This window comes from Lithobates pipiens, unplaced genomic scaffold, assembly GCF_037356315.1.
Source record: "Lithobates pipiens isolate NorthernLeopardFrog02 unplaced genomic scaffold, aLitPip1_a1.2 Scaffold_1, whole genome shotgun sequence".
NCBI lineage: Eukaryota > Metazoa > Chordata > Amphibia > Anura > Ranidae > Lithobates > Lithobates pipiens.
In genome coordinates this window covers 7115622-7130650 of record NW_027507685.1, presented here as the reverse complement: position 1 = coordinate 7130650, position 15029 = coordinate 7115622, and the positions used below count along the sequence as shown (strand labels likewise).

General features: G+C 44.4%; 1 protein-coding gene across 2 annotated transcripts in view; it reads right to left on the bottom strand.

The window, feature by feature from the left end:
- Nucleotides 1–14328, bottom strand: part of CUL4B (cullin 4B) — a 66903-nt gene extending 52575 nt beyond the window's left edge. Inside the window, exons 1-3 of one of the 2 annotated variants that reach the window (XM_077477027.1) lie at nucleotides 14130–14328; nucleotides 13452–13868; nucleotides 1303–1418 (exon numbers count right to left, since the gene is read on the bottom strand). In XM_077477027.1, coding sequence (XP_077333153.1) covers nucleotides 1303–1418; nucleotides 13452–13868; nucleotides 14130–14313 — 717 coding nt within the window. In that variant the 5' untranslated portion in view covers nucleotides 14314–14328. Of the gene's footprint in view, nucleotides 1–1302; nucleotides 1419–2745; nucleotides 2903–13451; nucleotides 13869–14129 lie in introns of those variants that run through there. The other variant, XM_077477115.1, reaches the window with a different exon arrangement.
- Between the last annotated feature and the right edge of the window lie 701 nt (nucleotides 14329–15029).

Here is a 15029-nt window from a genome sequence, read left to right as displayed (position 1 = left end):
CTTTTAAGCCACTGCCAAGGAACAGGTATGCTGGAACTTTAAGTGGTTGTAAACCCTTACAAACCACTTTCACCTACAGGTAAACCTAGATTAAGGCTTACCTGTAGGTCCAAGAAATATCTCCTAAACCTACACGGTTTAGGAGATATTTGCCAAAAGACAGGCACCGCTGTCTACGGCGCATGCGCACTGAGCGTGCCGCTGTCATCGGCGATATGCCGCGAGTGGCGGCTCCCGTGCGCATGCGCGGGAGTGACGCCATCGCGGCTTCTTCGAATGACAGCGACGGAGCAGCGAGACCCCCCCCCCCCCCCCCCGAGAAGATGGATGCTCCAGACTACAGGGGACAGCGGTGACTTCACTGGCTCCTGTGTCAGGTAAGTGACACATAATGGACTACTATGCGATGCATAATAGTCCATTATGCTTTATCTTTGCAGGGAATCAAAGAGGAAGTAAACTCATCAGGGTTTACTTCCTCTTAAAATCAGAACTCCTGATTGTTGATTCAAGAAAAGCATTGCGTTTCCAATTTTCCAGCCTGGCAATCTTTAAATCCACATGTTCTACAATCACTGTAAATGTGCTTTGTTTGACCATTAGAAAATAATGACCATTCGTGTCCTAAGCTCAATGCATAGGTTCAGGAGGGCAATTATTATGGATGATTCAGAGAGCACGCTACATTTAACAGGATGTCAAAACACCACAGGACATAAATTTCTGGCTCAAAGGAACACTGACGTGTCAGCATCTGAGATCTGTACCTCTACAATTTGAGGAACTATTTCACAGATTAAAGTTTAAAGTGGTTGTGAACCCTTACAATCCCCTTTTTACTACAGGTAAGCCTATAATAAGACTTACCTGTAGCTACCACCTAAACCTAAACAGTTTAGGAGATATCCCCTGTATCAGCATGTGCTGACATCACCGGCACGGAAGCAACAGTGCGTTCGTGCCATTGCTTCAGCCGATGTGCAGTTACCGGCGGCTCCCCCGTGAGTGAAGTCATCACAGTTTCGGGCCAATCACATCGCCGGAGCCCGTAATACCTGTAAATAACTCAGGGAGCGAGGTTGCCAGCCAAAAGCAGTGTGTCGGGACCGCAGTAGGGTCCTCGATCTAAGGCGAGTATTTCAAATAAGCTAGTATGAGAGAAATTTTTATATATATATATATATATATATATATATATATATATATATATATATATATATATATATATATATATATATATATATATATATATATATATAATCTCCATGCAAGGGCACCAGAGGCGCACTTACAAGAACTCACCTGATATAATTCCTCCAAGTTGTATTTTATTGAAGTGCTATTTTGAATGGCTTCAACGGCTTCTTTCAGTTTCTGCCAGGTTTCATCAGTGTAATTTTCAGGCAATTTTGGTTTATCTGTGAACACAAACAAATTGATCAAGTCTACCTAACCCACTAATAAATTAAACTATGCAGTATAAGGCTAGGTTCACACTACTGCAGCTAACACTTAATCTGACTTTTAGTGCAAATTTGTAGTGTGGCATCGCACATGTCTGACAAGTGTTTTAAAAAAATAAAAAAATAAAATAAAAAGTCTATGGTGCCAAAATCACACTGCAAACGCACCAAAGTAGCAAAAAGGTACACTACTGTGCAAAAGTTTTAGGCATGTAGGAAAGATGCTGTAAATTGAGACTGTTTTCAGAAATAGAAGTGCTAATAGTTTATTAACAAAATGGAAAGCAAATTAAAAGAAGAGAAATTCAAATAAAAAAAAATAAATAAAAAAAAAATCAATATTTGGTATGACTACCGTTTACCTTCAAAACAGCATCAATTCTTCTAAGTATACTTGCACACAGTTTTTAAAGGAACTAGGCAGGTAGATTGTTCCAAACATCTTGCAGAACTAACCACAGATCTAATGTGGATGTAGGCTGCCTCAAATCCTTCTGTCTCCTCATGTAATCCCAGGCAGACTCAACGTTGAGATCGGGGGTCTGTGGGGGCCAAACTATCACTTCCAGGACTTCTTGTTCTTTACGTTGAAGATAGTTCTAAATGACAATGGCTATATGTGTGGGGTTGTTGGCCTTCTGCAGAATAAATTTGGGGCCAAACACACGCCTCCCTGATGGTATGCCATGATGGATTTCTCAGCATTGAGGACACCATTGGTTCTAGCCAAACTTTCAACTCCATTTGCAGAAATGCAGCCCCAAAAAATACAAAGAACTTCCAACATGCTTTACTGTTGCTTGCAGACAGTAATTGTACCACTCGCTAGACCTTCAGCCAAAAAACTGCCTGCTACTACAGCCAAATATTTCAATTTTTGACTCATCAGTTCAGAGCACCTGCTGCCATTATTCTGCACCCCAGTTCCTATGTTTTCATGCATAGTTGAGTTGCTTAGCCTTGTTTCCACATTGAAGGTATGGTACTTTTGGCTGTGGGACCACTTCTGGCCAGACTTCTCCAGACAGTAGAGGGCTGTACCTGGGCCCCACTAGTTCTGTGCTGATGGTATTGCTGGACATCTTCCGATGTCAGAGGGAAGTAAGCATGATGTGTCTCATCTGCTGCATTAAGTTTCCTTGGCCAACCACTGCATCTATGGGCCTCAACATTACCCGTTTTTTTGGAGCTCCTTCAAAAGAGCTTGAACAGCGCTTCTTGAAACACAAGTGTTCTTTGAAATCCTTGCCTGGGAGAGACCTTCTCGATGCCATATACCTACCTTGTGTCTTGTTGCTGTGCTCAGTCTTGCCATGGTGTATGATCTGTGACATGAAACCATCTTCCGCAACCTCATCTTAGTAGCAGAGTTTGGCTATTCCTCACCGAGTTGTAAGTATCCTACACAGTTGTTTGTTTCAGTTAATGACTGTTTCAACCTACATATGAAATTGATGATCATTAGAACCTGCTTAGTATAATTGGTAAATCATACATCTGACTCTAATCCTACAACATCCATGACTTTGTGCAAGTGCACATAGTCTACAAGTGCAACAATTGATACTGGTTTGAAGCCAAAAGGTTAGTCACACCAAATATTTGATTTAGATTTTTCTTATGTTCACTCACTTTGTATTTTGTAAATTGATAAAGGAAAAAAACAAATTAAAACATTTTTGAAAGCACTTTACAGCATTTCTTCACACCTGCCTTAAACTTTTGCACAGTACCTTTTCCAAAAACACACTGCACTGAATTTATGTCAATGGGCACTACCGAAAATAATGCCATTCACACCGCTGTGAAATTAGTCACATCTGATATTGCATTAGTATGAACTAGGCCTAACAAGTCTAACCACTTAAGGACCGCCTCACGCCTATATACGTCGGCAGAGTGGCACTGCTGGGCACAAGCACGTACATTGCCCTTTAAGAGCCCAGCCATGGGTCTCACTTGAGACACAGTCCTGAGCTCCGTGACCGTGCCCGCAGGACCCGATCACCGCCGGCAAGTGTAAACAAACCTCTCCCCGTGCATCCTAGTTGTCTGTCATAGGGAACGACGATCAGTGATGTCACACGCCAAGCCACGCCCCCCCTACAGTGTGTGTGTAATATATATATTATACACACACATATACATACACACACACACACACACATTTTTTTTTCAGGGCCATTTATTATAGCAAAAAGTAAGAACTATTGGATTTTTTTTCAAAATTGTCACTATTTTTGTTTATAGTGCAAAAAAAAAATTAATAAATAAACACAGAGGTGATCAAATACCACCAAAAGAAAGCTCTATTTGTGAGGGGGAAAAAAAAGGGACGCCAATTTTGTTTGGGAGCCACATCACACGACCGCGCAATTGTCAGTTAAAGTGACAGTGCCGAATCGCAAAAAGGGCCTGGTCCTTTAGCAGCAAAATGGTCCGGGGATTAAAGTGGTTGTAAACCCTCCCCCACAACTTTGTCCCATGTAAATCAGCATAAAAAACCCCTAATGAACACTGCTTGTAGATATCTCCTTACTTGCTTAGTATTGTTGTAATACTTGTTGTTCTGTAGAATGAAGTCACTGAGCATGCCCAGATCTCCCCTGATTTAAAGTGGTTCTGCACCTAAAATAAAAATATTAAAAGCCAGCAGCTACTAATATTGCAGCTGCTGACTTTTAATAAAATCACACTTACCTGTCCCAGGGTCCAGCAATGTCGGCGGCAGATGACGAGCGATCGCTCGTCTCACTGCAGCCACCGCCGCCATCCTCTGTCAGGGAATCGGGAAGTGAAGCATTACAGCTTCACTGCCCGGTTCCCTACTGCGCATGCGCGAGTCCCGCTGCGCGTCTCTTATGGTCCCCTGCTGTGTCTCTGGGAATTGTGTGTTTCCCAGAACACAACGGGGGGGGCGGGGGTCTGCCCGGAAGTGGGTGCAGATACCTGGATTATCCAGGTAACTGCACCCCCCTCCCCCTGAAAGGTGCCAATTGTGGCACCGGAGGGGGGAGGGATCAGATTAGCGGAACTTCCCCTTTAGGGTGAAGAACCGCTTTAAGGCACACTCTCTATGTCTTATCTATCTGTTATCAGGACTTCCTACAGCACAGCTCTGAACTCTGATAATCACTCAGAGCTTCCTCCTACACACCACGTGACCTCACATAAAGTCTAAATTTGCCCATTACTGCAGTCTTATCAGCTGAAGCTGATAAATCTGACAAAGGGAAACAATCGGCACAAGTAAATACTATGAAATAAACAAGTCAGCTATGAACAGGGAAGCAGGGAGGGTTGCCATAGAAACGTTGAATTGAGAAGGAGGCTTGGTTAACAGTACAAGAATTGCTCAATGTAAGGGCGGAAATACACTCCACTGTGGACTCAGAAAACAATACTTAAGATGGCGCTGCCTAACCCTTGGAAACAAGTTTTTGAAAGTTTCTTTAAACAGTAAGTAATATGCGATTTGGGCTGGATTACAGTTGCTATAGTCTGATAATGACTTATAATGGACTAAATGAAAAGAAGCATCAGAGTGGGAGAGTTTACTTCCTCTTTAAGTGGTTAAAAGATACCAAATGGAGCTATAAAGAGTAGATTGGCTTCAACACAAGAGAGCAGTCATCATACACAGGGCTTCACCCAGGAGTACTAGAGTTCATAAAAAGTATCCATGCTTAGGAGGTGGCCACACACATTTCAACCTCACAAAAGTGAGTACACCCCTCACATTTTTGTAAATATTTTTATATATAGCTTTTCATGTGACAACACTGAAGAAATGACACTTTGCTACAATGTAAGTAGTGAGTATACAGCTTGTTTTGCAGTGTACATTTCCTGTACCCTCAAAATAACAGGGTTACAAGGTCTCAGGTGTGTTAAATTTGGTGTCTCGCTCTAACTTTTATACTGGTCACTGGAATTTCAACATGGCAACTAATGGCAAAGAACTCTGAGGATCTGAAAAAAAATTAAGTCATTGCTCTACATAAAGATAGTCTAGTCGATAATAAAAATTGCCAAGACCCTGAAACTGAGCTGCAGCATGGTGGCCAAGACCATATAGCGGTTTAACAGGACAGGTTCCACTCAGAACAGGCCTTACCTTTGCTGACGAAAGAATCTGAGTGTATATGCTCAGCATCATATCCAGAGGTTTTCTTTGGGAAATAGACTTATGAGTGCTGCCAGCATTGCTGCAGGGGTTGAAGGGGTGGGTGGTCAGCCTGTCAGCGCTCAGACCATAAGCCGCACACTACATCAAATTGGTCTACCATACTGTTGTCCCAGAAGAAAGCCTCTTCTAAAGATGATGCCCACAAACAGTTTGCTGAAGACAAGCAGACTAAAGACAAGGATTACTGGAACCATGTCCTGTAGTCTGAGACCAAAATAAACTTATTTGGTTCAGATGGTGTCAAGCGTGTGTGGTGGCAACCAGGCAAGTACAAAGACAAGTGCGTCTTGCCTACAGTCAATGGTGGTGGAAGTGTCATGGTTTGGGGCTGTATGAGTGCTGCCAGCACTGGGGAGCTATAATTCATTGAGGGAACCATGAATGTCATCATGTACTGTGACATACTGAAGCAGAGCATGTTTCCCTTTCCTTCGGAGACTGGTCCGCAGGGCAGTATTCAAACATGATAAAAACGACCCCAAAACACCGCCAAGCCTGCCACTGCCTTGCTAAAGAAGCTGAGGGTAAAGATGATGGACTGACCAGGCATGTCTCCAGACCTAAACCCTATTGAGCATCTGTGGGGCATCCTCAAAACGGAATGTGGAGGAGCACAAGGTACATCCTCCATGACAACATCAGGGAGCTGGTGGAGTAGAAGAGGACTCCAGCGGCAACCTGTGAAGTTCTAGTGAACTCATCGTCCAAGGAGGGTTAAGGCAGTGCTAGAAAAGAATGGTGGCCACACAAAATATTGACACTTTGGAGGTCATTTACTAAAGGAAAACCCACTTTGCACTGGAAGTGCACTTGGAAGTAAAGTTGCTGTAGATCCGAGGGGGACATGCAAGGAAAATAAAAAACAGCATTTTAGCTTGCACATGATTGGATGATAAAATCAGCAGAGCTTCCCCTCATTTCAGATCTACTCCTTAGATTTAGAGGGACTGCACTTCCAAGTGCAATTGCAGTGCAAAGTGGATTTTCCTTACGTAAATAACCCCCTTTGGGTCCAATTTGGACATTTTCACTAAGGGGCGTTACTCACTTTGTTGCCAGCGGTTTAGAGATTGATGGCTGTGTGTTGAGTTATTTTGAGGGGACAGCAAATTTACACTGTTATACAAGCTGTACACTCACTACTCTACATTGTAGCAAACTAATTTTTTCAGTGTTGTCACATGAAAAGATAAAATGTTTACAAAAAGTGTGAGGGGTGTACTCACTTTTGTTAGATAAAGAAATTCTAACCTTTTACACACACACACACACACACACACACGCGCACACACACACACACACACGGTTTAATTGACTTGAACATACCCTTCTTCAATAATCACCACAGAATGGGCTCAATCTATAAATGTTGTTACTTTCCTAACTACATTACTGACTTTGCTTATAGTTGGCACTCTAACAGGGAGACAGCAGGGAGCCTTCCACAAATATACGGGAGAACGTCTCCCAAATGGGAGACAGTATTCTGATTTTAATAATTTTATTTCTCCTTTTACTTTCATATATCTTCTGTGTATGTCTTGGCATGCCCACCCGAGAGCTTAAGACAACCGCACCTGCCCCATCCACAGCCTGGCGATCCACTGAGTGCTGGAGGGATAGAGCAGAGCCAGCGATTGACAGTCACCATTTTCTGCTCAGTGAAGGCCACATTATCGCTAGAGATGCACCGAAATTTCGGTTGCTGAAACATATCGGCCGAAAATAGCCTTTTCGGCAATTTGCCCAAAGAGAAAAAACAGCCATAATGGAGCCGAAAATGGGGCCGGGCCCCATGTTACGCCAAGCAAAATGGATACCCAACATGTTATGCTTCAAAATTGTGCCCGCTCGTGGAATGGCAACAAACTTTTACCATTAAAAAAACTCCATAAGCGACATTACAAATTTCTACAGGTTACCAGCTTAGCGTTAGAGGTCTTTTGCTAGAATTATTGCTCTTATGATCACGGCAATACTTCACATGTGCGGTTTGGACACAGTTTTCATAAGCGGGCGCAACTTACACTGTCCTTATATAAATGTATTTTGGGTCTTATTACAAGGAATGTAAACATGACAGGACCTCTTTAATGTGTGATTTGGGGTCAAAAAGGCCTCAGATCTCACATTTACACTTAAAAGCAATAAAAAAATAAAATAAAAAAATTGGGCGGAAGTAACGTTTGGCGTCGCTTCAGTCATCCAATGTTATGAGTCATGTGGGGGCCATCTTTCCCTCACTCGGCTCCATGCTACCAAGGGGAAATAATCGGCTAGTCCCACCACTACCGGAGGCTCCAGAAAGCGGCAGGAGGTGCACCTCTCCCCTCCACCGTTTAAAAGTGATCTTGTGGTGAAACCACCATGGAGACCGCTTTTATCTGAAAGAGGACCGCCCGCCTTTTCAGAAAATAACAGGGTTATGGCAGCTATCTGCTGTCATAACCCCAATATTCTACATCAAAGTAGTGACGTATAACGACATTGGCTAGTCCGTAAGCAGTTAGAGTGGATGTAAACCCTCACATATACCCAGTGAAGTGAACAGCCTCAGATGATACACAGATTAAACAAAACTCCCCAAGTAAGTTTTAGATGTAGGTCTGCTGTCTTCAGCTTTATATATTCTTTAGAAAGCTCCAATCACGTTACAGGTTTTCTCTTCCTGTTCAACATGGAGTGTGAAGACTGGGCATACAGCCAACACAGCTGATTGGAGGAAAGGCACACACCCCCTCCTCCACATGGGCAAAGGAAGGAAGTAATGTGCAGAGCTGTGCTCTGACATGGCAAGCGGTCTGCTCATTTAGGCCTCATGCACACGAGACGCTGTTAAACGCGTGTTCAGAGGCAGTTGGACACTTTTTTCAACTGCCCCTGAACTCATTCAATGTTATCCTATGTGTCCATGTACACAGTCTCGTTTTTTGCCATTTTTATGCAGTTACGTTTAACCTCATTTTACCAGAAACAAAAAAATGGGTTCAGACGCAAAACGCAGCAAAAAGTCGCTACCGCTTTTTCGTTTATAAGCGTTTTTAAAGGTGACCTTTTTTTTTACATTAAAAATCTCAAAAATGATTGCAAATGATGAAAAACCATTAAGAAAATATTTTAAACAATTGCAAGTGGACAATCCACAACTTGTGGCAAGTGACGTGGCAGGTGAAGTGGCAAGTGACAAGGCAAGTAGATAATCCACAACTTGCGGCAGGTGCCGTGGCAAGTGACACACTAAATACAAGTACACTGCTGTTCTCACAGCTGCTGCTACTACTCACTCTGGTCTCACAAAATTGCTGAAATAGTTAATACTGTTTTTTGAGCTGGGGAGGGTCTATGATGTTAGCTTAACTAAACACTTCTAGGCGCAAATGCAGTAAATCGCGGTAAAAATCACGGGAAGACGGGCGTTTCTAAATGCCGGTTTCAGCTTTTAAAAACATGTGTCCAGCAGAGTTTGCATCTGCGTCTCGTGTGCATGAAGCCTTATAGCACCCACACCAACACAAAACTAGCTCATCATGCCTTTGCAGGTTTTTTTTCCTTCTTCCCAGATGGGCTTACAACCACTTTAAACCCCTTTCACAAGGCATGGATCTGTCCAAATGGGGGGGGAATCTCTCAGATGAGCAGGCAGATGACAAGTCCATGTCCACTCTGCTATGCAGAGCGGACAGGGACAAAGCCTGGTCTATTATTTGGGGAGGTCAGATGGAAATGGACTGCATGTCCGTTCCCATCTGATTCGATCAGCAGATTTTGTTGCCCTTTGGGAACATGTTAAATATTCCACCCTAAAAACAGGTGACACAGAAAATTACATAGAACCCCCAAACATTATATATATATATATATATATATATATATATACACACACACACACACACACACACACTTTTTTTAGCAAATACCCTAGAGAATACAATGGCGGTTGTTGAAACTTTATCTAGCACGGTTTTTGCGCAGCAATTTTCGAACACTTTTTCTGAAAAATTTTCATGCTTTAAAAATTTTTTACAAATCCCCATAGGCGATGTTTTAACATTTTTTTACTGGTTGCATGTTTTGAGTTACAGAGGAGGTCTAGGGCTAGAATTATTGCTCTCGCTCTAACATTTGCGACGATACCTCACATGTGGTTTTCATATGTGGGAAGGACTTACGTATGCGTTCGCTTCTGCATATGAGCTCACGGGGACAGGGGCGCTTTAAAATTTTACATTTTTTTATTGTTAATTTTACTTTTTTTTTTTTGCTTGACACTTTAAAAAAATAGAAAATTTGATTACTTTTATTCCTATTACAAGGAATGTAAACATCCCTTGTAATAGGATTCGGAATATGGCATGATCGGACCTATTTACAGTGCAATATGGGGTCAATAAGACCCCACATCTCACCTCTAGGCTGGGAAGCCTAAACTCAAAAAAATAAAATGATCTCAGCTTCCCAGCCGAGGCGGCACCAGTTTTTGAATGCAGAGGCCGGGCGTGACATCATAACATCGCGCCCGGCCTCCGAACGATCATAGAGACTCCGGCGACCATCTGGTCTGCCGGAAATCTCTATGATGAACATCCGGGGGCCAGCGGATCCGATCCTGTGTCTTCCATCGGTGAGTCGGTAGAAGCAAGTAAGACCGATCAAGCGGCGGAACTCTTCCTCTTTTGATTGCCCCATAAGCAAGCTATGCGAGCACCCGGGCGGGGTGCACTACCATGCTGAGCTGTGTGCCTCCATAAAACACACTCAGCATGGATCATAAGAAGTGTCAGCTAAGTGTTTGAGAGAGGTGGAACTTTATCCATAACTTAAATTATGTTCTTTTGCAATGAACATACATTCCACAATTCTACTACCAGATTTTGTTTGGGCTGTAAATTGACTCCAGCACTGCTCCTGGTTTCTTCTTGCTGGAGGTTGTCATTTTGCTGGAGCACAAAGCCCCTGAAAAACAGTAAATGATCAAAGCGGAGTTCCACCCAAAAGTGGAACTTCCGCTTTAAGCACGCCTCCCCCCCTTACATGCCACATTTGGCATGTCATTATTTGGGTGGTGGTATGTGTGTGAATAATTTAGAGAGACTCTGTCCCACTTCCTCTCCCCTAGGCGGTCCCTCCCTCTCTACAATCTTCTGGGACACGACAGTTCACAGAAGAATGCCTGTCCACTGGGAGAGCGAAGAGCGCATTCGCACCTGCCAGTGAAATCACAAGCCGCCACGGCCAGGTGCCCAGTTTTAATGGATGCACAGAGGAGAAGGAGAGGAGCGGGGCACTGGGCAGCTGCATCGCTGAACCATGGAACAGGTAAGTGTCTGTTTATTAAAAGTCAACAGCTAAACTATTTGTAGCTGTTGACTTTTTTTTTTCCCCTTTTTCCATTAAAAGCCTGGAACTCTGCTTTAACCACTTAAGCCCTGGACCATTTTGCGGCCAAAGACCAGCGCACTTTTTGCGATTCGGCACTGCATCGCTTTAACTTACAACTGCGTGGGTGTGCGGCGTGGCTCCCGAACAAAATTTACATCCTTTTTTTCCCCCACAAATAGAGCTTTTTTTGGTGGTATTTGATCACCTCTGTGATTTTTATTTTTTGCTCTATAAAACAAAAATTACACATTTTGAAAAAAAAAAAAAAAAAAAAAAAAAAAAAAGAATTCGCAATAAGCTTTTATTGATTGGTTTGGGCAAAAGTTAAGAGCGTCTACAAAATAGGGGTTTAGATTTATAGCATTTTTATTAATTGTTTTTTTTACTAGTAATGGCGGGGACCAGCGTTTTATCGTGACTGCAACATTATGGCGGACACATCGGAACATTTTGACACATTTTTGGGACCATTGGCATTAATACAGCAATCAATGCTATAAAATTGCATTTATTACTGTAAATAATGTCACTGGCAGTGAATGGGGTTAACCACTAGGGGGCAGGGGAGGGCTTAAGTGTGTCCTTGGGAGTGATTCTAATTGTCTGGGGATGGGCTAGCAGTGACGACACTAATCGCTGCTCCCCGATGACAGGGAGCAGGCGATCAGTGTCCAGTCACTAGGCAGAACGGGGAGATGCTGTGTTTACATCGGCATCTCCCCGTTCTTCAGCTCTGTGACACGATCGCGGGTACCCCCATGGACAGAGTCCACGGGCACGGTGGGAAATTCAAAGTAATGCACGGGTACATTACTTTGTCCAGCCGTGCCATTCTGCCGATGTATAAATACAGGAGCTGGTCGGCAAGCGGTTATCAATTTAACAATTCCAAAAAAAAAAGTTACATAGCCCAGTCCGGTGGGATTTCAATGTGAATTGTAGCGTATGAGACTAGAAATCACACCTGAACTGGTCTAAAATTGCACAGGATTTTTTTTAAAATATATATATATATACACACACACACACACATATACACACACAAATTGTTTTTCCTTACATTATTTTAAATTTTGGTTTGTTTCACATGGTGAAGATTTAGAATCTATTTACTGCAGGTAAAGCATTAAAGTGGTTGTAAACCCTTACATATACTCATTAAAGTGACTGGCCTCAAATTAAACAAATCCTCCCACGCGAGATGTACCCGTTTATCTGCAGCAATCTGTCCTGCACAGCCTTCAGCAGCACACAGAATCTGTCAGCAGCACAAATGGGGGTGGGAAATCTGAATTAATACACTGCCCAGCTAAAGCCTGGTACACACTTAGTTTTTTTTTTTTTTAAACACTCAACTCAGCAGGGCTGAACAAAAACAAAACAAAAACACACTGACAGCTCAGGAGGAGCCGCTGTACTCTCTGATGTTAGTATAGTGATCTCCCCTGCTGTGCTATTGTGTTCTGACAGGGGGACGGCCCCCCCACTAGAACACTCTGGTCAGTGTACATACGTGTCAGCACACCAAGAATCTTCGATTACCGTCCAAAGGTTTATATTTCAGAGATGACATCACAGAGACCAGTATAATGTTCCCAAGGGGCCCAGAACCCCTTTGTCAAGCAGGTAACAAAGAGGTCATGCACAACTCAGAAAAGTTACACTTGTCTCTGTCATGTGATCGCTCCGCAACATAAACCTTTGGACGGTGATTGCAGATCCTTGGTGTGCTGCCACATAGGTACACTTGCTTGATGTTTCCAGGATCCAGCTGGTAATCGTTACAGCACCCACTATTGATGAGCCTTATTTCCCCACAAAGTGTGCGATAGGAACATAAACGAGTACACTCCGGTCAGCGCTCTCAGCCATTGGCTAAGAAGTGCCCTGATCGGCAGACCTTTTTCAATCATGCCCTGTGTGGCTTCTGTTGGACCGACTGCAGTACACACGGGGCCAAATGTCGGCTGGTTTCTATAGAACCAGCTGATGCCGCCCGACATTTGGCCCGTGTGTACTACGCTTTAGGGAGAAGAGCTCTTAACAGAGGGGACACCCCCACCCCCCCCTCAAGAACAGCTGTGTCAATCATAGGCTGTGTGCTGGAGCTCTCCTCCCCAGTCTATGTCTTGGTATCAGTAAAAGCTGTCAGAAGGGTCATGTTGATAACAGAGGAACCAGGTAGCAGAGAGACTTCACACTCCAGGCTTTGGATAGACACAGGTACACAGTGTAGAAAGATGTACTTTGTTCAGATTTCCTGTCTGAGGTTTAAAAGCACATTAAGGTACAACGAGAGAGAGAGATGAGAGCCACTTGAATGGCTGCCCACGCATATGAATGGCTGCCCCCGAATACACCCCCCACCAGGGCAAAGCCCCCAAAACAGCCATTTGTGGGCACAGGAGAAGCAGCTCTACCTTTGAAGTTCTTGATGACTAACTTCTTGGCTGAGCCAGGCTTGCTGTTGGCAAAGCTGGAGACTGGGGAGGCTTTGGTGAGCCCATTGGCATGGTGGCCGGCAGCCACAGGGGAGATGAGCAGGTTCTTACTCCTCGGGGGTTGGGGGGTGGCAGAGGAACAGGAGGATGAGGAGGAGGAGGAGGAGGGAGACTCCTCAGCCATCTTCACATCGAGTCCTAGAAAGTCCAGGCTGTCCTCAAAGCGGAGCTTCTTCTGGATGTGATTGGAGGAGGAGGACGAGGAGTTCCTCTGAGGGCCGATGGAGTCCAAGTCGTCCTTGTCGCTGCTGTTGCTGTTATTCAACTTTCTCTTCTTGGAGCTGCTGTTTCCCTCAGCCTTGACCTCCTGTGCGGGAGGGTTGGGGGACGATAAACCTGAGGGGAACATGAACACAGAACACACATCAATCTCCGGAGAGCCTCTGTCCCGCCACACACCACCGCACCACACTACCACCACCACCCCCGGCTCCGACAAGGCTCCGGCCTGGCCACTCTCCGCTTGTTTATTGTCACCACAGAAAAGATGGCCTCACTTCCTCTCACAAGGCATCTCGGGTAGAGCGGCCTAACGAGGCCACCGGCGGCCCCGACCGCCTCCCCCCCAACAACCACCGAGCCGTACGCTTCACTCACCGGAAGGGCTGGCGGCGAGGTCTTTCATAATGCCCGACCGTGCGGGCCTCATCCGTCGCCTTTCCCTCGCCGAGATGCCGCTCTGATTGGTCCCGGCGGGGAGTTCGGGGATTGGGAGGGATTGAGCGGGGTGCTGAGAATCAGCGGGAGGAGCCAGCCTGAGGGCGTCCGCTTCCCCGTCCATGACGTCACTGTGCGAGACGAGGCCGACTATTGGCCGCGACTGTGACGTGAGGTCATCCGCGTGCCGCTCGGCCCCGCCCCTTTCACCTGACTCGTGTAGCGCTGCGGCTTAAAGGAAGTGTGTTGTTATTAAAGGGGGACTCGTGTATGGGGCGCCTCGTGTGTGGGGCGCCTCGTGTACTGCAGTCCTTTACAAAACATTTATCTGTGTGTGGTGTATACCTACCTCATCACATGCTGCGACTGAGGATCTCAGCTTTACTATTTTATCAAAGAGAACCTGTCGGGTCTCTAAAGCTGGCCAAACATTTACATAGACACATATTTACATACACACATTTACATAGCTCCCAACTGTCCCCTATTTAGAGCAATGTCCCTCTGCCCATCTTTCCTCCTCATTCGTCTATATAGTTGTATATAAAATGCACTTTTTATCTATCAAAAAGTGTTTCCCGGTGCTAAACCTTTCATCCAAATTCTAAATTGCTGCATTTGTACATTTTAAAAGCCGACATAAAGGAATAGTAGTGGTAAAAAAAAAGTCCTTGTGGATTTAAAGCGGGATTCCGCTGACCTATCGTTTTTTGTTTTTTTTTTTGTTTGGTGTCTTTGATATCTGATGATACTATTAGTCTAGCATTCACTTGTTCCGGTTTTTTTTTTTGTCCCCGGCTGTTTCCATTTTGCTTGTGGGCATTTGAAGCCCACAAGCAC